Below are 24,134 nucleotides of genomic sequence, written 5' to 3'. Positions count from 1 at the left end.
CTAGGCCAGAAGGAAGCATCTCCAAGGGCCATGAAAATGAGGAGGTCATTGAGTTTTGTATTGACTTTATTCCTGACCTTAAGCCAATTGGTGTTCCTGAAACGCGGCATAAGGGCAGACTGGATGGAAAAGGCACGCTAGGAGGGGAACAAATAATATGTATGGACGGACATTCTCTCACTGAAGCACACTACACAGTTTTACAGAATTCCGCCTTGGTGGCTCCGTATATGGATAAACACAAGAATTTTCTACACTCCAAACACACGGAGCGGTCTGATGACTGGATTACACGTGAACAAACCAGGAGTTTCGCCAGCTGGTTGCAGACACGTACCATGCATGACACCTCTATTGAAGATGACATGTACTTGTTGTCCCGGTTACCATCTTCGAATATAATGACTTTCAAAGGGTACGAGATAAATGGTAATACATTTTACACGATCGCCCAAGATAAGAAGAGCACCAACCAAAACAGTGGTGTCCGCTTTGATGCAGAAACCAAGATAGGAAAGAAAACATATTATGGTTATATACAGGACATATGGGAACTTGACTATCGACGTGGTTTGAAGGTCCCTTTGTTTCGGTGCAAATGAGTCAATATGACACGAGGCAGGGTAACGAAAGACCCGCATTACGGAATGACAATAGTGGATCTCAACAATCTTGCGTATGCAAACGAACCATTCGTCCTAGCCAATGATGTGGCACAGGTTTTCTATGTGAAGGACATGTCTACCAAGCCAAGAAAAAGAAAAGATAAGGAAGAGAATGCATCGTACGATGAGCCAAAGCGGCACATAGTTCTTTCTGGGAAGAGAAACATCGTGGGAGTGGATGACAAGACAGACATGTCAGAAGATTATGAAAAGTTTGATGAAATTGCTCCATTCACAGTGAATATTGACCCAAGCATCCCGTTAAATGATGAAGATTTTTCATGGTTACGGCACAAAGGGACACACGCGAAGAAAAAGTTTCACACCCAAAGATCTGGGATGTGATCGGCTTCACTATCATCACTTTCTTTTGTGTTTCACACCCAGGAGGGAATCTCTGTAATATTTAGGGTAGTTATGTGTTTTGTCATTTGAAACACGAAGAAATTTTATGTGCAAACAAATTCTTTCATGCCTTTACTGATTTTTAAAGTTAAATTATTCACAAACTAGTGATTCACAATAATTTCAAATAATTCAAAATTTAAACTATTCAAATTTGAAAACTATGGGCACTAACAGAAAGTTTGTAATTTTTTGTACCTAAAGCAAAAATATTCACAAAGAAACTCTAAATACACAAAAAACAACTCAAAAATAAATAAAGCAAAAAAATAAAAATAAAAAAGCCCGCCTACTGGGCCAGAGCGGCTTGCATACGACTAGAAACCCAACCTGTTGTTGGGCCAGGATGCAGGCCCGCAAGGCCCAGTAGGCCCACAGGTCAGCACAGAACATGTAGGCCCAGTAGGCCTGCTTTGGAGAGGAGCTCGAGAGAGCTACCGCACATAGGGTTATAAACCAGTGCGAACGCCCCTCAGCTAGCGAGGTGGGACTAAACTTGCCGCACAGCACCTTGCCAGCGCACTCCCTTTAGTACCGGGTGGTGGCTCCAACCGGTACTAAAGGCCCCCCTTTAGTACCGGTTGGAGCCACCACCCAGTACTAAAGGGTGTGCGGTTCCCGCCGCTTGGCCTGGCCAAAACAGGCCTTTAATATCGGTTGGTGGCTCCAACCGGTACTAAAGATACATCCTATATAACTAAACACTTCAAAAATTTCAGTTTCTCATCTGCTTCTTCTCCTCTGCCCCGTCGCCCGCCGCCCCCGTCTCCATATCCCTCGTCGCCGCCCCTGTCACCGTCCCGTCCCCGTCCCCGTCATCACCGCCGCGCCGTCCTGGCCCGTCCCGCGTCGTCCCCGTCCCCGTCATCGCCGCCCCGTCCCCGTCGTCGCCGCCCTGGCCCGTCCCCGTCGTCTCTGCCCTGTCCCTGTCCCCGTCGTCGCCATCCCCGTCGTCGCTGCGCCCATCGCCGTCCCCATCGCCGCCCCCCGTCGCCTCTCGCCTCGCCGGTGAGCACACACACACACACATACAATTTTTTAGTTTTTTAGTTATAGAAATAGTTATAAAAATGTTAGAAATTTTTCTTTTTTAGTTATAGAAATAGTTAGTTATATAGCATTGTTAGAAATGTTATAGAAATTTTAGAATTGTTAGAAATTTTTCTATTTTTTAGTTATAGAAATAGTTATAAAAAGTTAGAAATTTTTTCTTTTTTTTAGTTATAGAAATATTAGAAATGTTATACAAATGTTAGTTATATATATAGAAATGTTATAATTTTTTTCTATTTTTTAGTTATAGAAATATTAGAAATGTTATAGAAATGTTAGTTATATAGCATTGTTAGAAATGTTATAGGAATGTTAGTTATATAGAAATGTTAGAAATTTTAGTTATCAAAATCCAATCATTAAAAAAATGTTACTTTTTGCGGGCATATAGCTAGTATTTGTTCTCGATGATGCCCGGCCCGCATCCTCGCCGTCGACTCGTCCGCGACGACGTCCGGCTGACCCTTGTCCGGGACTGGGCTCCGCCGGGCTGGCACTGGGAGGTGCTGCCTGGAGGGACGCGCCGCTTGATTAGGAACCCGGCCCCGGTCGTCGACCCTGATCTCGTTTGGTGGCGTTCGCATGGGCCAGTTTTGGTGTGGAGGGAGCCAGCCCCGCCGGAGGTGGTACGTCGTCGTGTCAGGGAGGAGGACGAGCACGTCCATCGCTACATGGTTGCGTTAGAGGGCGGCAGGTTCTCCAATACCTGGCAGTTTCTTTAGGGATCTCACTTCAGCTATGATCCTGTGAGGGTTCCTTCTCTTTGGGTGTCCACCGCCCGCGCCGCATGATCCGACGATGTATTCGAGATTATATCTATTATTTGAGACGATGTATTCGAGATTATATCTATTATTCGAGACGATGTATTCGAGATTATATCTATTATTCGAGACGACGTATTCGAGATTATATTCGATGATGCTTATTATGTACTATGATTGATTCGGTTTTTCCTTATTAATTGATTGCATCCATGCATTGTAATTTGAATATATTTCTTTTGGATTAGTTAAACAAAACCTATGGCGGACAATACCGGCAGAGAGGGAGAAGAGGCCCTGTTAAATATCATACGCAATCCTCGCGGGCCAGATGATGATCAGAATGAAGAAGATTATGACGGCTCTAAATATCTAAAAAAACACCGGGGAGGGTGATATGATATTCGATCGCGACGACCGAATTGATGCAGTCATGAACTATGAACATGACGAAGAAAATGTTGATCTTGAAACAACAAAGACCGGCGAGGTATATATATTTATATAAGCAGGCATCTGGTGATCATCACATGTTTTAAATGACTTGAAGATATATTAACGAATCGATCTTTCTTCTTTAAGCCATCCGGATCGAGCAAATCTTCAGGCAACAGGACGAAACGAGGCCCGAACAAAAAGTTGAAGGAGGGCGTAAAGTACAATATCGAGGCAATCAAACCTAATGGCGAACCATTCGCGCCTAAGAAGATTGCGGACAAGTTCGTTCGTCAGTGCGGAGTTCTTGTGAAGGACCAACTCCCGATCTCCCTTCAAGAATGGAGAGAGCCAGCAAAGCCACGTCCAGGAGTTACTTTTGTCGATGACAGACAAAAACATTTGCTTTGGGAAATGCTCATGGAACATTTCACCCTACCAGATCATTTCACAGATGCAGATGTGGAGAAAGTCAAGGACGCTGCTCTTAGGAAGATGGCGGTTGCATTCAAGAACCACAAGATTTGTGAATGGGCCAAGTACGTCAACGGAGGAAGGAAGACTCCAGTATTCGAGGGAAAACTAGAGAACCAAAGTGTTCATTGGGACGATTTCGTGAAATTCAAGGATTCGGAATTATCTAAGGAATGGTCGAGAATAAACAAGGCCAATGCCGCAAAAAAGGATAAGTTCCATAAGCTGGGGCCAGGTGGCTATGCGGTGGGAATGCCTAAGTGGGATAAGTCTGAGAAAGAGATGTTGGATGCAGGTGTCACTCCAGAAATATTGAGCTGGCCCCCCAGGTGTAGGACTTGGTTCTATGCGCATGGGGGGGAGTTGGACCCGAAGACAGGCAAAGTTTCGAAGAAGGCATGTCTGGACGGAGCCGAAGATAAGCTACTTGTTGCAATAGAAGAGGCTCGATCTGGGTTGTTCGAGCCCAACAGAGAGAACGACGATCTTACGCGTGCCCTGAGAAATCCTGAACACCCGGGAAGAACACAAGGCATGGGCGCTATTCTGTGGTATGAGGGGTTTTCGGACTAGAACGCCGACTACAGAACCCATGCGAGAAAGAAGATTGCGGAGGAGAAGAAGAGGAAGATGGAGGAGGAGCAGAGGAAGCTAGACTATGAACGCCTTCAAGGCCTAGAATCAGCGCACGCGGACTTGGCAATCAAATTCCAGCGGCAGCAGGAGCAGATCGACTCACTTAGCCAGCAAAGGGGGTCTCAGCAGCTAGTGGATGATCCACCAATGGATAGCACCGTCCCATCCATGCCGAGAAGCAGCATGGGTTCCGCCCCGGGCGACGCATTGCTGGATAGCTACCAGTGGATGACATCATGGAGAACACTAACTGCGAGCTACACTTCAAAATGAAGAACATATCCATGAAGGTGGTGGACGCCCTTGCTTTTACAAATCCCCCCGAGGCAACCTTCCATTGCAACCCGATTCCAGCGGGCTATGCTCGTGTCTTGGTTGATGAGGTGGTGGACCAATATTCGGGGCTAGAGCTTGACATTCCTGGAGGTGGCGATGAGCACACACTAGGAGAGGCCAATCATCGTATCATCCTATGGAGAAAGGATTGCATCATCTTTCGAAGGCCACCGACACCGCGTCATCCGACTCCTCGTCGCAGTCCGCCACCGAGTCAGCTGACTCCCGCTCCTCCAAGTCCACCAACGCGTCAGGCCACTCCTCCTCCAAGTCTGGCACAGCTTCAGGCCACTCCTCCTCCAAGTTCGGCAAAGCGTCAGGCCACTCCTTCTCCAAGTCCGGCACAGCTTCAGGCCACTCCTCCTCCAAGTCATGCACAGCTTCAGGCCACTCCTCCTCCTCCAACTTAGCCACGTCAGCCGTCTTCGCCGCCTCAGCAATCACGGAAGAGAGCCACCTCAGCTATGGTGCATAGCGGTACAAGTCGAGGTAGTACTGCAGTTACAGGCGGAGGCAAGCGATTTCAATATGGTCCAAGCCTCCCGCCTCTTCTGCAGAGGCCTTACGACAAGTCCGAGGAGGAAAACGTAGCCATATCGAAGGCCGAGGTGGAAGCCCATTTTGCACCGAAACCGCCACCGCTGCCAAGGGAGAAAGTGCTTGTGGAAAAGATTGACCACTTCATTCGTATGGCTAGACCACCAGCTCCCAAGCCTGTTGACACAGACTATGAGCGCCACCTCAGGAATTTAAATCGAGCATGTCTATAGAAATAGGCGAGCTCGAGCTCGAGCAAATCAGCTGGCAAAAGGAGCGGTAAAACCGTTCCCCAGCTGGGAGAACAGGCGGCGCAATCATTCCCCCCGCTTATTGTGCCAACAACACATGAGAGTAGGCGCGCCCAATATTATTGTGGGCAAACCGTTAACGTTCCCGGGGTGGGCGATGTGGTAATAACCGAGGAGCATATTGCGCAGGCTGAATCGATCGGGATCACTGTTGGACAACTCCTCGATATCGAGCCCATGTCTCCGACTAGAGAGGAGAAAATAAAACGAAAATATGCCCGGGGCCAACCTTTGGTCGAGCCAGAGGAGGTCAATAAGCTCCCAACGAGAATGTATGAATTGCATCAATGGTACATGGACATTACCAAGATTTCCAATCGAGAGTCCCTCATGGTGAATGTCAACAAGGAGCAATACTACCATGAGAAAGCTGTGACCGTTGAGTATTCAGAACTATTTCAGCTATACAATAAAGACGCACTCGACAAATCTATCATCAGTTGCTATTGTCTGTAAGTGATTTCTTTCTGTAATTTAAGTCTCAAGCTAGCTGTAGTGATCATTTTGATCAATCATTACCTGTAATTATCCTCACTATATTCTTTTCTGTGGTATTATGCAGGATGAAGATTTATGAAATGAAAAAAGGTGGATGCTATGGCATTGGGTTCGTTGACCCAAATACCATTAATGAATACACATGGAAAATAGATCCATATCACGAAAAAAGTGTAGAGGAAAGCATGCTACAGTTCTTCAAGGAACTCAAATACAATGAAGATATACTACTTCCTTACAACTTCCAGTGAGTCACACTGTCTTGTACTACAAATTCTGTTTTTCCCTACTAGCTATAGCTACATGTTTTTGCTTACATATGCCCGCTTAATTAAGACATGCAAACGTGTGCGCATGCAGATTTCACTGGATCTTGTTAATCATTAAAGTTGATGAAGGAACAGTTGAAGTACTAGACTCACTACTTAAGAAAGCAAGTGACTACACCATCGTGAAGGGGATAGTCAACAGGTAATTTCAATCATTATTAACTATATCTCGGCCTATTTAATTAGTTCGTCATTTCCTGATAACAACTATTTAATAAGCCATTTATTCATTTTCTTTGTCGGCGGGCAGGGCTTGGGCAAAGTTCATCAGGGTCACTCCAGGCCCATGGAAACAAAGTCTGAAATGGTATCGACCCAAGGTAAGTAATTAAGTAGTACTAGCTAGCTGCCATCTCTTTAATTATCATGCTTGATTAATTATTATCTGATCAAATTCCATTCTCGTAAAGGCCCTGAAGCAGGCGCCGGGGAATGATCTATGTGCATACTATGTTTGCGAGAACATTCGCATGATGGCGTCAGAAAGGAGCAAATCTCAAAGACAGGAGTGGGTACGATATCGATTGTCAGAACACTATTCATAATTTTTACACCATTATCAATATCTAGTCACACAACTATAACACATGCATATTGATCTCCTTCTTAACAGTTCAAAGAGGTGCGGGACAAGCTCCTAGCACAGGACCGCATAGAAGCAATTCAAGAGGAAATAGCGGGATTTTTGCTCGACCAGGTCATAGATCCCAAAGGAGACTACTATTACCCGCTACCGCCCCCATGAACCACTTCCAATTGTTATCGTGCTCCGAAGGCATCAATTAGCTAGGCTAATGCCACTGGCTCCGAAGGCACCAATTAGGAGAAATTATATATATATATATATATATATATATATATATATATATATATATATATATATATATATATATATATTATGATCGTTTCTACTAGAAATTCTATTTATATATATGCATAACGTGTATAATATGTAGTATCGTAAAATACCAGCAAACGAAAAATAATTAAATGGAAAACACAAAATTAAATGAAAAAGAAATCATAAACCGAAACCCCCCCCCCCCCCCAACATTTTAATACCGGTTGGTGACACCAACCGGTACTAAAGGGCTCCCTGCCCCCGAAGCTGGCTCGTGCCACGTGGTTTCTCTTTAGCACCGATTCGTGCTGAACCGGTACTAAAGGGGGGGGGGGCTTTAGTGCCTACATTTTAGCGCCGGTTACCAAACCGGCACTAAAGGGCCTTACGAACAGGTGCTATTGCCCGGTTCTGCACTAGTGATTGTAGTCCTAATTCTTAGCCAATCAAAATTTCATGCCCTTGTTGTTATCCTATCGGAAAGCTTCGTGTTGAACTTAACCTAATTGCAGTATGTGTGCTCAACTGCATGTACAAACCGACTCCCCCGTCTTGATTTATAAGGCCTAATGTGTATTTCGAGATTTACTCACCATTTGTTCAACCAATAATCTACAGCATATATGCTATAGAAGTCCATTGTTTGGAAGTTTTCACATGTGAATTTGACGATGTACCTATTTGTTGCAAAATTATGTTGCTTGAAAATAAGATGGTACACTTGGGCATATTCGGAACATCCTAACATTATGCCAAGATAATGCTACTATGAGTCTGGAAATGTTCTTAATTAACACGCACAACCAATATCATTTCAAGAAGATCACATCTATTAAATTTTGTAATGTGTACCAACCAATGTGGTTGGATATGGTAACTCTTGTTTTTTCACAAAGTCCTTGCTTCCTCCACTTATTGTAGATTTCTGCAATTAGACAAGAATATAACAGAATTGCAATTCTCATTCTTATCTATTTGTGGTAAACTTTTTTATTCATCATATTTGATATTTTCACTAAATGTGTTATGTATTAGTTTACACATCATTATATATATGTATATAGTCCTAAGTAATAGTTTTATGTTTTTTGCGCGTAAAATTCTCATGTAGCATAATTAATAATGTAAGCATGCCCATGCACATTGTTGTTAAAAAAATTACGGTTCTAGCATTTATCATTATAAACTATATTGTCTTCTATTAAAGTGAAATTACATATTGTAAAAAAGGTCTTTTAACTTTATAGGTTGAGATGTTTAATGAGATTCTTTGTTATAGTGGATCACTCTAAATCTAAGCAAACCCATAAGTGTCGAATTACTCCAAAACTTAATTAGTGCCCCTTATTTATTAAAGTGAAACTCTACACTTACTTGTCTATAGTATCCTTATATATCTAGAATCCTGGTAGGGGTGTTTTAAAGTGTTTGAATCTAACAACTAATTTGGAGGTTTCCAATATATAAGACTATGAAGTTTATGTGTAAATAAAAGCATAGTTGTTATCTATCAAGTGTGAACAGTTAGATTTTCCTTGAAACCCTTATTCTGCCCTGGCTTGGAGATATGTTCCCGAGTAATTTTTCCTTGTTTTTGAGCATGCATTCTCCATTCCTTGTATGAAGATATAAGATCATATTATTTACATAGCATGCACAAGTATGTTAGAATACAACTCATGTATGTTGTTTTATTTATTAGTTTTTTTTATCTTTAAAAAATAAACGTGGTTATTCTCAAGTACCCAACTAACTAAGTACCGACGAATTAATCTCTCTCAAGTCAGCTCACAAACCAATCCAATGCAACCGGATTTGTATTACAAAAGTAACAACAACATAAACTATGAAAGTAAAGCCATACTAAATTTTCCTTGCAAAAAAAGTCATACTACAGTTTTTAGTTGTTTGGTGCTAGTGCTCGCTAATTTGTATGCATGCAGAAGTTTCATTTCGTTGGTGTCCTGTAATGCAACTGTCCGCATACATTCTAGTCAAAACTGGAAACATTAATTAGGTACCATGTCAGAGTTCCAACCATGTACTGTGGGAATCACAATCATGGTTGAGCAGTGTCTAATGCAGAAAAACTTACACGGTGAGTTTAAAAATGGCGTTGTTGAAATGGTTACAAACACTACACATTTGCAACACAATGTTCCTTTTTTCCAAGATTTTGATAGGATTTTTTCTTGCGTGGTTTAGGTTTGCTAACTATGTATAATCCTGGAAATTTCCACTCTCGCGTTTTTAGGTGAATTATCCGAGAATTTAACTCTTTTCCGACAAAGGGTGGACTTCATCGGCTTAAAATGGAGCATCAGGAAGATACATAACATGAGCACACACCCGACCTCTGCATAATTAGGATGCAAACAACCAACACAAACTCAGACACGTGAAAACACACCGACAACTAGCAAAGTCATATAAGACCAAAGCTATGTGTAGGCGACGAAAAAATAAAAAAGCCCAAAGTGGTCATATCTATGATCGGCAAACTACAACTGTGACCATATCTGCATCAACCATGTCATGACACAACATAGACGACGAGGTTCTTCAACAGCAACACCTTCAGAAAGGCTGTGAAAGTCGAGCACCACTGTCACCAGATCCAACCATAAGGCCAAAATCTAGGTTTTCAGTCTGAAAAATAAGTCCAAGAATATCCGAGCAAAGACGTAAGAATTAAACATTGCCATTACCTGGTATAACCACTCGGGTCTGACCTAGGCTTTAGCCTCGGAGCTCGAGACCGGGTGCTCCAGTAGCACCATCATCGAAGTCACTCAAGTATTGTCGCCATGACTTTTCTGCGATATCGGCAACTACATGCAATGAGACCGCCGCCACGGCACAACCATCCCTCCGTGTCAAGCCGTCTTCCATAATCTGTATCTCACCGCCAAAGCCAACTACTGGATCAGGAGAAATGACCCCTCTTGAAGACCTTTCGATGACCACCGCTATCGTGGAGCTGTAGGTAGTAATACAGTATAGTTTCCAGTCACCGCCATCCGACCGGTCAGATCTCGATCACCCGCTCCAAGTCATGTACCGAAGCACCGCTGGTCAGCCACCGCAGGAAAGCAAGGCCAGCACCTCGCTTCTGCAGTCCACATCCAACAAAGAGCACGATGCGCACCGGGCCACCGATGCCACTTCCGATCAGATCTGGCTGGAGACTACCCACACACGAAGGTCCCCGGGCATCACCACTCATCCCACCACGACTCCACGACTCCACATCCGCACCACCGTACCCAGCCATCAGCTCCAGGCGGACGCCCTATGCCATTGCCGGGACTAGCCGCCGCACCACCATGGATTAGGTCGGGAACACACCCCCGTGAGCCTGGGAGTCCCGTGCCACCTGACTGCCACGAGAGGGAGGTGTCCCACCGCCACCGTCATCGGCCTTCCGGGCTTAACCCGGCGGCTTCCTCCGACGGCGACGGAGGGGAGGAAGGGAGGAGCGGCGGGAAATGGCAGCTAGCGTTTTTGTGCCCTCCCGAGTCGCCCGCGCGGGGGACGACCCGTGGAGCTTATCAGAACTCTAGGATGATTAGTGCCATCTCTTGTTGATTTTATCGGTTCTGTGTCAGCAATACAACACACGATAACAACTATTTTTGCCAAATCCCTTTGGCTTAACCTCCCTTGGCCACACACACACCTAATTACTTTGTCAATGTCCAGTCTCTCAGCACACCAGCAGCTCTACCGAGGTATTGGTCTTTGGCTTCGCCGTTGTCGCACGGGCAAACCTAAATATCACACAATTTTTCTTTTGGGGAAGAGGACTTCCGATCTATTCATCAACCGTCAAGATAGTACAAAGAGCAGTAGAAATAAAAATTACATACACGTTTGTGGAGCATTTATTAACAACTACAAGCACTAGAGTGAGCCGAAGGCATGTCGCTGTCGTTGCCCCTCCATCACCGGAGTCTGGCAAACCTTTTTGTAGTACAAAGTCAAAAAGTCGTCGTGATAAGGCCATAACAACAACTGCTGCTGACGAAGAGAAGTTTAGATCAAAAGGATCCAACCAGTATACACACGAACATAGACCGAATCCACCGAAGACAAGCATCAATCGACTCCTACAAGATCCGCCGGAGACAGACCTCCACACGCCCTCCGACGATGCTAGAAACATCTCCGAGATGGGAGCTAGGCGGAAAGAATCTTATCCTATTTTCAAAGAGCTGTCACCGCCTCACCTTACTGAATAGGACACAAATCATAAAGAAACTGAAAAACACGTAGAAACGGAGTTCTCCCACTGGCTACGTGCTGGGTGAGCCTTGGTTTTGCATCAGCACTCCCAAGCAAACCGTTGATGAATACCACTTTTCCATCCGACGACAGTGGCACGATGTCGACATGGCATGAATAGCAAGGAATCCACGCACGCCAACGCGGAGGCGCCACCAGTTTCCCGGCAAAGGACACACGCGTGACTCGGACGTCCACCCTGCCAAGTCGGACCAAACGCGGGGCCAAAATCTAACTTTTCCGTCGCCGAAGCAGATTTCCCCCGTGCCTTCGCCTGCTTTTCTCCTCCAGGAGAACCATCTCGGCCGTCACGCCAAAGTCACGTACGCCCCCACGAAAACTTCGCATCCATTTCCTGGAGAAGACTACTGACCCGCCGTGGTTGACCACCCAGAAGAAAAACCTCCGCCACACGGCATGTACGTCCACGACGACGACCACCGCATCTCTCCCCCCGCCCTGCATGCTGCCGTGAAGCTTCCAAGGATCGCGTCGCGCCACGAGTATATATGCACACGCGCTCCCACAAGATCATGCAGCAGCAAAGCAGAGGATCTAGGAAGCACAGGCAGGATCGACCAAAGACAAAAAGCGTCTAGTTCACCGGTTAGTTAGCCCGACCGATCGATCGATCATCCGGCGAGAATGGTTGCGACAAAGTCGGGCGAGCTGAGGGCGCTATTCGCGTCGCTGGACCAGGACAGCGACGGCCGGGTCTCCGCGGCAGAGCTGCGGGGGTGCATGCGGGCAACGCTGGGCGAGGACGTGCCGGCAGAGGAGGCCGAGGCACTGGTGGCGTCGGCGGACGCGGACGGCGACGGGCTGCTGTGCGAGGCCGAGTTCCTCGAGCTGGCGCAGCAGGCGGCCTGGGCGAGCGCCGAGGACGAGGACAACGAGCAGAGGACCCGGGCGCTGAGGGAGGCGTTCGGGATGTACGAGATGGAGGGGCAGGGGTGCATCACGCCGGCCAGCCTCGGGCGGATGCTCGGCAGGCTCGGCACCGAGCGGGGCGCCGGCGAGTGCCGCGCCATGATCTGCCGGTTCGACCTCGACGGCGACGGCGTGCTCAGCTTCGACGAGTTCAAGATCATGATGAGCTAGCTACCTAGCTAGCGCGTGGGCCCAAGCATACAGTACCAGTTTAGTTTCGTCTTGCATATAGCCCCTTTGCTCATTCATTCATTCATTCATTCATTCAATTGTTACGTGGTAGTAGCAGTAGTCCAAAATTTGTACTCTTGGAGTTGATGCACAGTAATTGATCTATGTGAATACCTTTGGTCTCGATCGATTATCGGTGCTCCAGGAATTGGATTGTGGGTTTCTTAAGGAATTCAGATGCCCGAAATGAATGGAAAACATGAATGTGAAGGGGCTGACTTGTCATCCTTGGCTCCAAACCCTTTAGACCTTGTTCGGTAGTCAGGAGACCAACCCCCTAGGGCATCCAATCCACCCTGAGATTGGGTGATCCCCACTCCTTCAACCAATCCATGTCAGGATTAAACCTCTAGATCCCCTCAATCCCTCGCTCATCCAATCATGTTCGGTTAAACCCCTCCTGGAAGGTAGCCGTTGCCGCCGAGTTCGCATTGGGCTTCGCCGTCGCTCAGAGTTCACCTACTGGTCCCGCGTGGTTTGTTTTCATGGGTGAGGTGACGATTATGTTTCCCCGTGTTTTTGCGTGGATTGAGGGGTTTCGGTTGGGAACAGCCCACTCGATGCTTAACCGAACCTGCATGAACGGATGAGCCGAGGTACGCCCCGGCGGAGGTGCTCCCTATGGACCCGTGTGGATTGAGCAGGGAACACCGCGTGTATGGGTGTAATTAGACAAGGACTTAGAGGGCTGCATATGAATAGTTTTTTTCTCAATTAAAATCTGGGAGTAACCAAATACACACTCGGGTTATATGGTTTACATTTGAGAGTCATAGCACCCAATATACCGAAAAAGTCCCTGCTATATTATTTAGGCACCAAATATGTGTAAGTTACCAAAAATTTACTTAGGGCTTCTATTGAATTTTCTATGCCGGTAGACTAAGATCCAACAGTCGTCTTTTTTTCTTCTTCCTCCAGCTTTTATTTCGTCCGACCGTTCCTCCTTCCACAAAACCGACTTACCCAAACTGCAAATTCAATGAACTTACATTTTTTAAGCAAAAGAGAGCCTTCCTCTCTGATACCAATTGTTGTTGCCACTCTCCCTCACGCAGGACTGGAGGTAGACGAAGCACTTTTTCTGGCAACCAACGCCCTGGCGCTCAAAACGCCCCGATTTTTCTTTGTTCCAACTGGATAGCTTCGCATATGCGGTTACAATGAATGGTATCATGAGCTGGTTCATCTTGGGTGTCGCCCCCTTGCCGGAGGCGAGCCGGTGGCAGCGTTCGCCGGCGGCTGCGCGGTGAAGCTTCGGGCCGTGTGTCGGACTATGGAGGTGCGCGGTACAGCGAGGAGGCCGCGGTGGCTGCGGCGGCACGATGAGGAGGCCGCGGAAGACCTGCGTGGTGGCGGCTCGAACGACACACAGCGGCATGGCAGCATGGAGGTGATGCGCTGCAGTTGAGGCCGCAGCCGTGCAGGGCAATAAGCCGTGGCGGCGAGCCGGGCGCGACCGGTGCGTGTTATGGTGCGCACTGAAGGCCTCGGGCACGCCGGGACCACGGGCGCGCGTACGAGCGTGCGATTGACGTTGGGAGGAGGCGTATGTCGCCGTTGTGCTCGAGTCCGTGCTCGAGTTCGGCTACATCCTTCCGGCATTTGTCGCTAGCGGCTGCCATGGCGGACGCAGAGGCGGTGCGCGGTGAGTCCACGACGTGTGGTGTGGTCGGGCTCGTCGGGCGCGTCGGGTGCGCGCGGGACGTGCGGGACGCACCGGTGCGGTCGGGCTCGTCGGGTGTGCGCGGGACGTGCGGGGCACCGAGAGACGTCAGGCGTGTGTCGCCGGCGGAGAAGGAGCTCGGCGTGTGTCGCCGGAGTCGTGATGAAGCACGGTGCGACCGGCATCATTGCGTCAGGTCGGGTCTGCGAGCTGGGTCACGCTCGTGACGACAACAACGACGGGAGCTGCAACAACTCCGACGATGACGAGGTCATGGCTTAGGAGGAGAATGTTAAAAATAAGCCATGTCACTGCATGCGTCGTGCGCGCCGCCATAGCTCTGTGTTTAGTCGTGTGTGTAGTAGAGGCTGTAGAGGTCAGTTGGACTGGCCGCGTTGAGTGGCGCAGCCGTGGCTGATTAGCTACATGCATGGCGGGTCATGTGGCTGTTGGAAGAGGCTGGATCTGAGCGTGCATGCAGGTAGTGGCTGGTGCGATGGGGACGAGACTTGTCTGCTCTTCAAGCGTGCGTCCATCCGTGCTCTCGCATACGTGGCTTTATTTGATTGGAATAAAATAAGGCCCGGCCCCACCCCTTTAAAATTTGAGGGGATGATTAGATTAGAAAAGAAAAGGGAAAAAAAATAGATGTAGGATGAAATGGTAGCACAGATGGGAGTATAAGGAGGGAGCAGGCAAGCCGGATTGATGCGGTGAGCGTGTAGTTGGTGCATGCGTGAGCTAATTAGTCAGTGTTGTTAGTGGCCACGTGTGACGGACGGTGCGTGTGCTGGTGTGTGTGTGTGCAGCCGGGTATAAAAGACCCCCTGATGTATTGATCTAGGTGCGCCGGTATGAGCCGAGTGTAGCTATGTAGCCATTGTAAGGAAGAAAAAAGATTGGAGCATTCGTGCGCTCTTGGCGGCGTTCGTGCGCCGGCCAGAAAATCTTATGTCCAATGTTCTTCTTCTTCCACCTCCGTTCAAGTGAGAGAAGAGGTAACTAGAGGGCTGCAGTTCCAACAAAAAAATTATTTGGTTCGTATCTTACAAACTAACTCCCCACCAGCAACTACAACAAAGCTAAAAACATCATCAAAGCAAGAGGCAAAACATCTGGGGAAGAAACAGCTCACCAGATGAAGAACCTAGACTGCAACACCACAAACAAGGGCGGATACAAACATATTACACAAACCACTAAAGTTTTAAACTCAATAACATTAGAAGCTACCAGCACAAAACCTAGAGCCAAACCACAATTACAAATACAGAAGATAAATTCAAAGCGAACATCAGCATCCATGGGAAAGACATCACCAAGCAAAAGTCTGCTTCCAGAAAAATTCCAAAGCATCGTTACATCATCAACCACTGATCCCTAAGAAGTCCTAGTCTCCACCCTTGTGAAGCTCTATACACCTCATTTGCTACATTCTCTATGATTCTTGCCCCAGCATCAACACCCTTTAATTTTCCTCAATTATCTACAGAATGGACCAAGAAGATATCCTGTGATATATCAGTTTGTTGAGAATAAAAGGATCATAATTGCAGCGGAGGAGAAGCGGCATGGAGCTCGGGTGTAGCATTGGAGGAGATGGAGTCGTCGAGTTCCAGCAAGGGTGTGACCGGGCGGCAGGAGTGGTGGAGCGGCGGCGGAGGCAACATACAAAACAGATGTAAAGAAAGATGGGAGGATGGACGCATGGCGTCCGGGATGAGTTTTGAGTGGCCGGGGTGTCGGAGTCCTGCATGGCTACTGTTCGGACTCCCGCAAAGCCTCCCACGTCTGTTTCGACTTTGCAGAAAATGCGTCCGGCTCGATCGGCGGACCGACGCAGACCCTTGTTAAATGGCTAAATACGTTGGGAGGTCTGAATGGTTGTGGGTGGTGGTCCGCTTTGTAGATGCCCTAACGAAACCAAGCAAGTCTATCTCGAAAATCACGCACAATTATTGAACGGCGGCAAGTGAAATGTGTACGCGTTGCATCAACGCTCCCAATCAAACAGTTTGACAAAATACAATTGCTCCATCCAACAGCAGTGGCATGATGCCGACATGGAATGAATTTGATTACGAACCCACGCACGCGAACGCCGAACGCCGGGCCGGCCAGAGTAACACTCCACACACGCGACACCAATCGACGTACTAGTACGCGCAAACAACACTCATCTTTCCGGCTTTTCTTGTCCCGGAAGGAAGCAACAGATTTCGCCGCGTCTTCCCCCGCGTTATTTTATTTGTTTCTTGAATTAATCGACACACGGACGCCAACACACGAAAGCTTCGAATCCATTTTGTGGAGAATACTGACCTGCATGCCGTGGTTGATCACGAAGACGAGACCAAAAGAATGACCCCCAGTCCAACCCAGACTCGTAGACGACCTTGACTTTGGGAGCGTAGCAGGGGCAGACTCCTTGGCGCTCTCCGATCGACTCACGCGAGGGTGTTCCGGCACCGGGGCGTGATCGCCCATGGTCGCCGGCTCAAACCCTAACCCTAGCGCAACCAAACACTAGAATTGTTACATGTTCTGATTGCATGACTAAGGTGATCTTTTTTCCAGTTTTGGTATGGATAGCTAAGCCCTTCTATTATTTCTAGAGACTAGTGTGTAAGCAGTCAACACTATTTACATGTAAATGTTTTAAGATATAATATCATTTCTAGCAGCCTGTGGTTCACTCAACAACAAAAAAAGGACTGTTTCACATATGGAATGTTTGCAAATTAAATAAAAAACAAAGGAAATTCAGTTTCTGATATTGTATTACAATTGAGACTTGTTTGTCTTTTGTAGGAAGCAAACAGAAGGACTGCACTCACAAGGGACCATGAAGCCAGTGCTCCACGTCAACTGGATATTTTAGCTTTCATTTTGTACAACTGCGTCTTATTTTAGAACCTTTTGTGAAAATTATGTATGTTTTCTTGGTGGCTATGTTTAGAACAGACTGAAGTATATGTATGTGACAGCTTTTTAACGGAATAAAAAAATGTTTGGTGTAGCTGATGTATGGTGTTTTGTGTTTTATGTTTTGAAGAGAAGAAATATATGTATGTGACAGTTAGTACCATGTGTTAATTAAAGTTGTGGTTGGCTAAACAAAATGTTGGCGTAATGTTGGTCGGGAAAAGAACACACTGTCTGATTGTTGGTTGGCAAAGGCTCTTGGCAGGGCGGTCGGAGTGTTGCTCAGCAAAACAAATGCCATCAGGCAATCAGTCGGGAAAGGGGCCAACAGAAAGTTGGTCGGTAAAAAACATCAACTGACAGTCAATCGGGAATTATTCTTAGTTAGCCATCAAACAGTCGGTTGGCAAAGGTATGCCGGTCGGGAAAAGCTTTTCCCGCCTGAACTTTCCCCAACAAACATGGTTGATCGGCAATAGTTTTTCCAGAGCGACTGTTTGTAGGCAGAAGTTGTTTTCCCGACCAATCTGGATGTTGGGGTTGCAGTGTTGTGGTGTAGTGATATGGCAGAAATCTCAAAGCACGAGTGGACAGCGGATACATGTACATTGTATCCGATGCACGGTAAAAAAATCCATCTTTTTCCAAGAAAAAATGAATCTATGAAAGAGATGAAACAGGTGAAACTGATGCTTACATGTTGGAGTATTTAACAAAAACTACCACATTTAAGGTCTCGATCTTACAGAACTACTACTTTAAAATTGTGAGCAAAAACTACCAGCTAGACCTATTTTTTTTTAAAACAACCACGGATAATGGCCGGTTTAGACGATTTAAACGCATTTACAGCAGGAGGAGCCTGCTTGTTAGGGGGGGCGTGACGGGAAAATCAACTCCATTGCGATGGACCGTTAAGTTGACTGTTATGACTCGTGGGGGCTCACATGTCAGCATGAACTTTCTTCCGCCTCTCTTTCTCTCCTTGACAATTCAACTGGCACCTTGTGTGCATCGGGCAGCACCACCGCACCGACATCGGCGAGCAGCGGCAGCCCGTACTCGAACGTCCGTGCTGAGTGAGCCTTGCTTTTGCGTCAGCGCTCCATCCAACTACAGCGGCACGATGGCGACATGCATGAAAAGGAAGGACAGTTTCCCGGCAAAACAAACGCACACGACTCCCACGTCAACCCTGCCAAGTCGGACCGCACGCGCAGCCAACCTCGAACTTTTCAGTCCCCGAAGCAGATTTTCCCCGTGCCTTCCCCTGCTTTTCTCCTCCACGAGAACCATCTCGGCCGTCACGCCAAGTCACGTATGCCCCCACGCATCCATTTCGAAGACTACTGACCCGCCGTGGTTGACCACCCAGAAGAAAAAGAAAACCTGCCGTTGTCCAATCCGCCACACGGCATGAACGTCCACGGCGACCAGGGCATCTCTCTTCCCGCCCTGCATGCCGTGAAGCTTCCAAGGACCGCGTCGCGCCATGAGTATATATGCACACGCGCACCTCAAAGATCATGCAGCAGCAACCTTCAGCTCTATAGCAAAGCAGAGGATCTAGGAAGCACAGGCAGGGTCAAGATCAACTACTAAAGCATCCGGCGAGAATGGTTGCCACAAAGACGGGCGAGCTGAGGGCGCTGTTCTTGTCACTGGACCGGGACGCGGACGGCCGGATCTCCGCCGCGGAGCTGCGGGGGTGCATGCGGGCGACGCTGGGCGAGGACGTGCCGGTCGAGGAGGCCGAGGCGCTGGTGGCGTCCGCAGACGCGGACGGCGACGGGCTGCTGTGCGAGGCCGAGTTCCTCGAGCTGGCGCAGCAGGCGGCCTGGGCGGGCGACGCGGGGGAGGAGGACGACGAGCTGAGGATCCGGGCGCTGAGGGAGGCGTTCGGGATGTACGAGATGGAGGGGCAGGGGTGCATTACGCCGGCCAGCCTGGGGCGGATGCTCGGCAGGCTCGGGGCCGAGCGGGGCGCCGGCGAGTGCCGCGCCATGATCTGCCGGTTCGACCTCGATGGCGACGGCGTGCTCAGCTTCGATGAGTTCAAGATCATGATGAGCTAGAGCTAGCTAGCCTGACCCCAGACCCAAGCGTATACCCGTTCCGTCTTGCAAATAGCCCCTTCGCTCATTCATTCATTCATTTGATTGTTACATGGTAGTAGTACAAAATTTGTCATGATGAGGTAATTGATCTATGTGAATACTTTTGGTCTCGATCGATTGTCGGTGCTCTTGGAATTGGATCGTGGGTTTCTCGAGGAATTCAAATGCCCAAAATGAATGAAAAACATGAATGTGAAGCGGCTGACTTGTCATCCTCGGCTCCAAACCCTTTACAACGCGTTTGGCAATATTTGGAAAGGGGAATGAGAGTTTAGAGTAGGAAGTTGTATTGTGATTAGCCCTGAGATGGGTCGTTTATTCCCAATCATATGTTTGGCGCACGATAGGAAGTCCCATGACTATTCCCTTATGAATTCTCAATCCCTTCAACCAAACAATAGATTTAAAGTCTCGTACCTCTTCAATTCAGATTCCCCAGCTCTAATTACCCCCAACCAAACACGTTGTTAGGCCTTGTTAGGTAGGGACCAACCCCCTAGGCCATCCAGTCCACCCACGGATTGGGTGATCCCCACTCCCTCAACCAATCTGTGTAGGGATTAAACCTCTAGATCCCTTCAATCCCTCGCTCACCCAATCATGTTCGGTTAAACCCCTCCTGGCAGGTCATCGCTCCCGTCGAGTTCACATTGGGCTTCGCCGTTGCTGAGAGTTCACCTGCAGGTCCCGCATGGTTTGTTTCCACGGGTGAGGTGACAATTATGTTTCCCCGTGTTTTCGCGTGGTTGGAGGGTTTTGGTTGGGGAACAGCCCATGCGGGGCTTAACTAAACCCGCACGAACTGATGGGCCGAGGTACACCCTGGCGGAGGTGCTACCTATGGGCCCATGTGGATTGAGCAGGGAACACCGCGTGTATGGGCGTAATCGGACAAGTACTTAGAGCGAGGGCTGCATCTGAATAGTTTTTTTTTCAATTAAAAATATAGGAGTAACCAGATACACACTCGGGTTATATTGTTTACATTTGAGAGTCGTAGCACCCAATATACAGAAAATGTCCCTGCGGTACTATTTAGGCACCAAATATGTGTAAGTTACCAAAAAATTATTTAGGGCCTCTACTCAATTTTCTATGCCGGTAGACTAAAATCCAACCGTCATCTTTTTTTTTCTTCCTCCAGCTTTTATTTCGTCCGGCCGTTCCTCCTTCCACAAGACCGTCTTACCCAAATTGCAAATTCAATGAACTTACATTTTTTTAAGCAAAAGACAGCCTTCCTCTCTGATTTTCTATTAAAGAGTTAATTTGGTTCGTATCTTACTAACTAACTCCCACCAGCAAATACAACAAAGCTAAAAACATCTTCAAACGAAGAAGCAAAACATCTGAAAAAAAAACAGCTCAGCAGAGGAAGAACCTAGAGTCTCCAACACCACAAACAAGGGCAGGCACAAACATATTACACAAACCACCAGAGTTTTAAACTCAACAACACTAGAAGCTACCAGCACAAGACCTGGAGCAAAACCACAAATACAAATACAGAAGGTAAATTCGAAGAAGACATTGGCATCCATGGGAAAGACATCACCAAGCAAAAGTCTGCTTCCAGAAAAAATCCAAAGCATCAGTCCAGTATTAGCCACTGATCCCTGAGAACTCCTAGTCTCCGTCCTTGTGAATCTCTATACACCTCGTTTGCTACATGCTCTATGATTCTTACCCCGCATCAACACTCTATCATTGATGAGAATAATTGAATCATGATTGTGGCAGAGAAGAAGGAGCGTGGAGCCCGGGTGTAGCATTGGAGGAGACGGAGTCGTCGAGTTCCAGCAAGGGTGTGACTGGGCTGCTGGAGTGGTGGAGCGGTGGCGGAGGCGAGATAGAAAACGGATGTAGAGAAAAATGAAAGGATAGATGCATGGGGTCCGGGATGAGTTTTGGGTGGCCGGGGGTGTCGAAGTCTTGCATGGCTACTGTTCAGACTCCCTTAAAGCCTCTCACTTTTGTTTCGACTTTGCAGAAAATGCGTCCGCCCCGATGGGCGGATCGATATAGACCCGTGTTCAATGGCTAACCACGTTCGGACCATGCCGTCCGAACGGTTGTGGACTATTTAAGGACCCGTTTTGAAGATGACCTAACGGAACCAAGCATATCTCAAAAATCATGCACAATTATTGAACGGAGGCAAGTGAAATGTGTACGCGTTGCATCAACGCTCCAAACGATACAGTTGACAAAATACAATTGCTCCATCCAACGGTAGTGGCACGAGGGACTGTGGTATCACAACCCATCAGGGTTCAAATTCTGGTGTTCGCATTTATTTCTGGATTTATTTAAGGATTTCCAGCGATGCGCATTCAGTGGGAGGAGACGTTCCCGTCGACTACGAGGTGCCTATGGTGACTTCGTAAATTTCAAGATGATATGCCGGCTCAGTCTTTCATAGATGCTCATAGAGGCAGGGTATGTGTGTGCGTTCATATCGGTGAGTGTATACGCGTGTATATGAGCGCTTGTGTCTGTATTAAAGGCTAAAAAAACAGCAGTGGCACGATGCCGACGTGGAATGAATTTGCTTCCGAATCCACGCACGCGAACGCGGGGACGGGCCAGAAGACTACACGCGACGCCAACCGACGCCGACCCCTTTTGCCAAGTCGGACCGCACGCACGCGCAACCAACACACATCTTTTCAGGGGAAAACAACTTTTCGGGGGGAAAAAACACTCATCTTCCGGCTTTTCCTCTCCCGGAACGAAGCAACAGATTTCGGCTTTTCTTTGTTTCTCAAATTAATCGACACTCGGACACCACGCGAAAGCTTTCAAGGAATGTGTTGACCACGGAGACGAGAAGAATAACCCGCAGTCAAACCCCGCGACACGGGGACGTGGAGTTTCTACACCCAGGAGCAAATGCTCCTGGTGTGAACAGTAAAATCAAATAAATTCAAAAACAATTCGAAAAATTCTGAAAAATTTTTGTGCCATACTTTCGCAAATGTTTGTTGTGCCTACAAAATTTTATCGCAAAATCACACTGATGGAAGGCGTGGTAAAAAAAACAAAATCGATGCTCTGAAAATGTTACTTACAAAAGCATTTTGGAGCTCTGATTTTGTTTTTTTTGGCACGCCTTCCACCAATGTGATTTCGCAATGAAATTTTGCATGCACATCAAACATTTGTGAAAGTATGTCAAAAAAAAAGTTTCAGAATTTTTTGAACATTTTTTTAGTTTTTAAATTTTACTATTCATACCAGGAGCATTTGCTCCTGGGTGTAGAAAGGTACTTCCGGCGACACGGCATTGTCCATGACGACCACGGCATCTCTCCTCATGCCGGGAAGCTTCCAAGGAATGCGTTGCGCCCAGAGTATATATGCACACCCGCACCTCCAAGATCATGCATGGCTGCAGCGCAATCTTTATAGCAATCAGAGGATCTAGGAAGCCCAGGCAGAATCAAGATCAACTAGTACTAAACTCTTACTAAGAGCCTCTCTAGCGTCAACCATCCGGCGAGAATGGTGGCGTCGTCGGGCGAGCTGAGGGCGCTGTTCGCGTCGCTCGACAGGGACGCGGACGGCCGGATCTCGGCGGCGGAGCTTCCGGGGTGCATGCGGGCGACGCTGGGCGAAGACGTGCCGGCGGAGGAGGCCGATGCCCTGGTGGCGTCGGCGGATGCGGACGGCGACGGGCTGCTGTGCGAGGCCGAGTTCCTCGAGCTGGCGCAGCAGGCGTCCTGGGCGGGCGACGCGTTGGAGGAGGACGACGAGCTGAGGATCCGGGCGCTGAGGGAGGCGTTCGGGATGTACGAGATGGAGGGGCAGGGGTGCATCACGCCGGCCAGCCTCGGGCGGATGCTCGGCAGGCTCGGCACCGAGCGGGGCGCCGGCGAGTGCCGCGCCATGACCTGCCGGTTCGACCTGGACGGCGACGGCGTGCTCAGCTTCGACGAGTTCAAGATCATGATGAGCTAGGGACCTCGCGCCTGGAACCAATGATACATCAGTTCCATCTTGCATATAGCTTCTTCGCTCGTTCGTTCATTCATTCGATTGTTATTGTCAGCCCAGAACTACTCGCTAGCACTCGAGTACACTGATAGATGACCGGTGGATGAGCACACACACGTACTACTCACACACTCACTAGTGTATCACACACACACGTAGTAGTAGTAGTAGTACTAGTACACATCACTTGAGGCTTGGAGCACACACGGTGGTACTAGAAGAAGGAAATGCCTTGTAATGAAATTGGAATGGCCTTCTCCAACCGGGTGGAGTGGTGCTCTTTATATAGCACTTACAAACCGACCTACTGTTCTAATTGATCTAAGCACATACGTCATATCCTATGACACGTCACTGCTTACATCTAGCATTTGCTTAGCTACTAAGTTACGGCAACTGAAGTAACTTCTCTCCTCTTTTACTGCTGCCGCTGGTGCTGCATGCTGCCGACATGCCCAATACTTCCTAGCAAAGTATTTGCTGCTGCTGCCGCTGCATGCATGCCTCCGAGACAAGGTTTGACCCAACAATCTCCTCCTCAACCTTGTCGAAGGAGCTTGTTTCCATGATCCCGATCTTGTCGTGTGGTTCCTGACGTCACAATGCCATGGAACTCCCTTCCCGCGGTCATCGTGTCGGACGTCATGCTACCCAGGAACTCCCTTCTTGGGGATGACTTGTCGGACATCGCACTACCCAGG

General features: G+C 47.9%; 3 protein-coding genes across 3 annotated transcripts; all 3 read left to right on the top strand.

Moving 5' to 3' along the window:
• The first annotated feature begins 12,086 nt into the window (after positions 1-12,086).
• LOC123059421 (probable calcium-binding protein CML31) lies at positions 12,087-12,860 on the top strand. Its single transcript, XM_044481999.1, has one exon. The coding sequence runs from the start codon at positions 12,214-12,216 to the stop codon at positions 12,667-12,669; it is 456 nt and encodes a 151-aa protein (XP_044337934.1). The 5' UTR covers positions 12,087-12,213; the 3' UTR covers positions 12,670-12,860.
• A 5,979-nt stretch (positions 12,861-18,839) lies between these two features.
• LOC123059420 (probable calcium-binding protein CML31) lies at positions 18,840-19,548 on the top strand. The gene has a single exon (XM_044481997.1). It carries the CDS (start codon positions 18,937-18,939, stop codon positions 19,393-19,395), a length of 459 nt encoding a protein of 152 aa, XP_044337932.1. The 5' UTR covers positions 18,840-18,936; the 3' UTR covers positions 19,396-19,548.
• Positions 19,549-22,839: 3,291 nt separating this feature from the next.
• Positions 22,840-23,627, top strand: LOC123063477 (probable calcium-binding protein CML31). The gene has a single exon (XM_044487269.1). It carries the CDS (start codon positions 22,942-22,944, stop codon positions 23,395-23,397), a length of 456 nt encoding a protein of 151 aa, XP_044343204.1. The 5' UTR covers positions 22,840-22,941; the 3' UTR covers positions 23,398-23,627.
• The last annotated feature ends 507 nt before the right edge of the window (positions 23,628-24,134 follow it).

Source organism: Triticum aestivum, chromosome 3A (genome assembly GCF_018294505.1).
Source record: "Triticum aestivum cultivar Chinese Spring chromosome 3A, IWGSC CS RefSeq v2.1, whole genome shotgun sequence".
Taxonomy (NCBI): Eukaryota; Viridiplantae; Streptophyta; class Magnoliopsida; order Poales; family Poaceae; genus Triticum; species Triticum aestivum.
This window is presented reverse-complemented; position numbering and strand designations above follow the sequence as displayed.

Coding starts and splice junctions, on each gene's coding strand:
- LOC123063477 (XM_044487269.1), top strand. CDS start 22,942: ATGGTGGCGTCGTCGGGCGAGCTGAGGGCGCTGTTCGCGTCGCTCGAC.
- LOC123059421 (XM_044481999.1), top strand. CDS start 12,214: ATGGTTGCGACAAAGTCGGGCGAGCTGAGGGCGCTATTCGCGTCGCTG.
- LOC123059420 (XM_044481997.1), top strand. CDS start 18,937: ATGGTTGCCACAAAGACGGGCGAGCTGAGGGCGCTGTTCTTGTCACTG.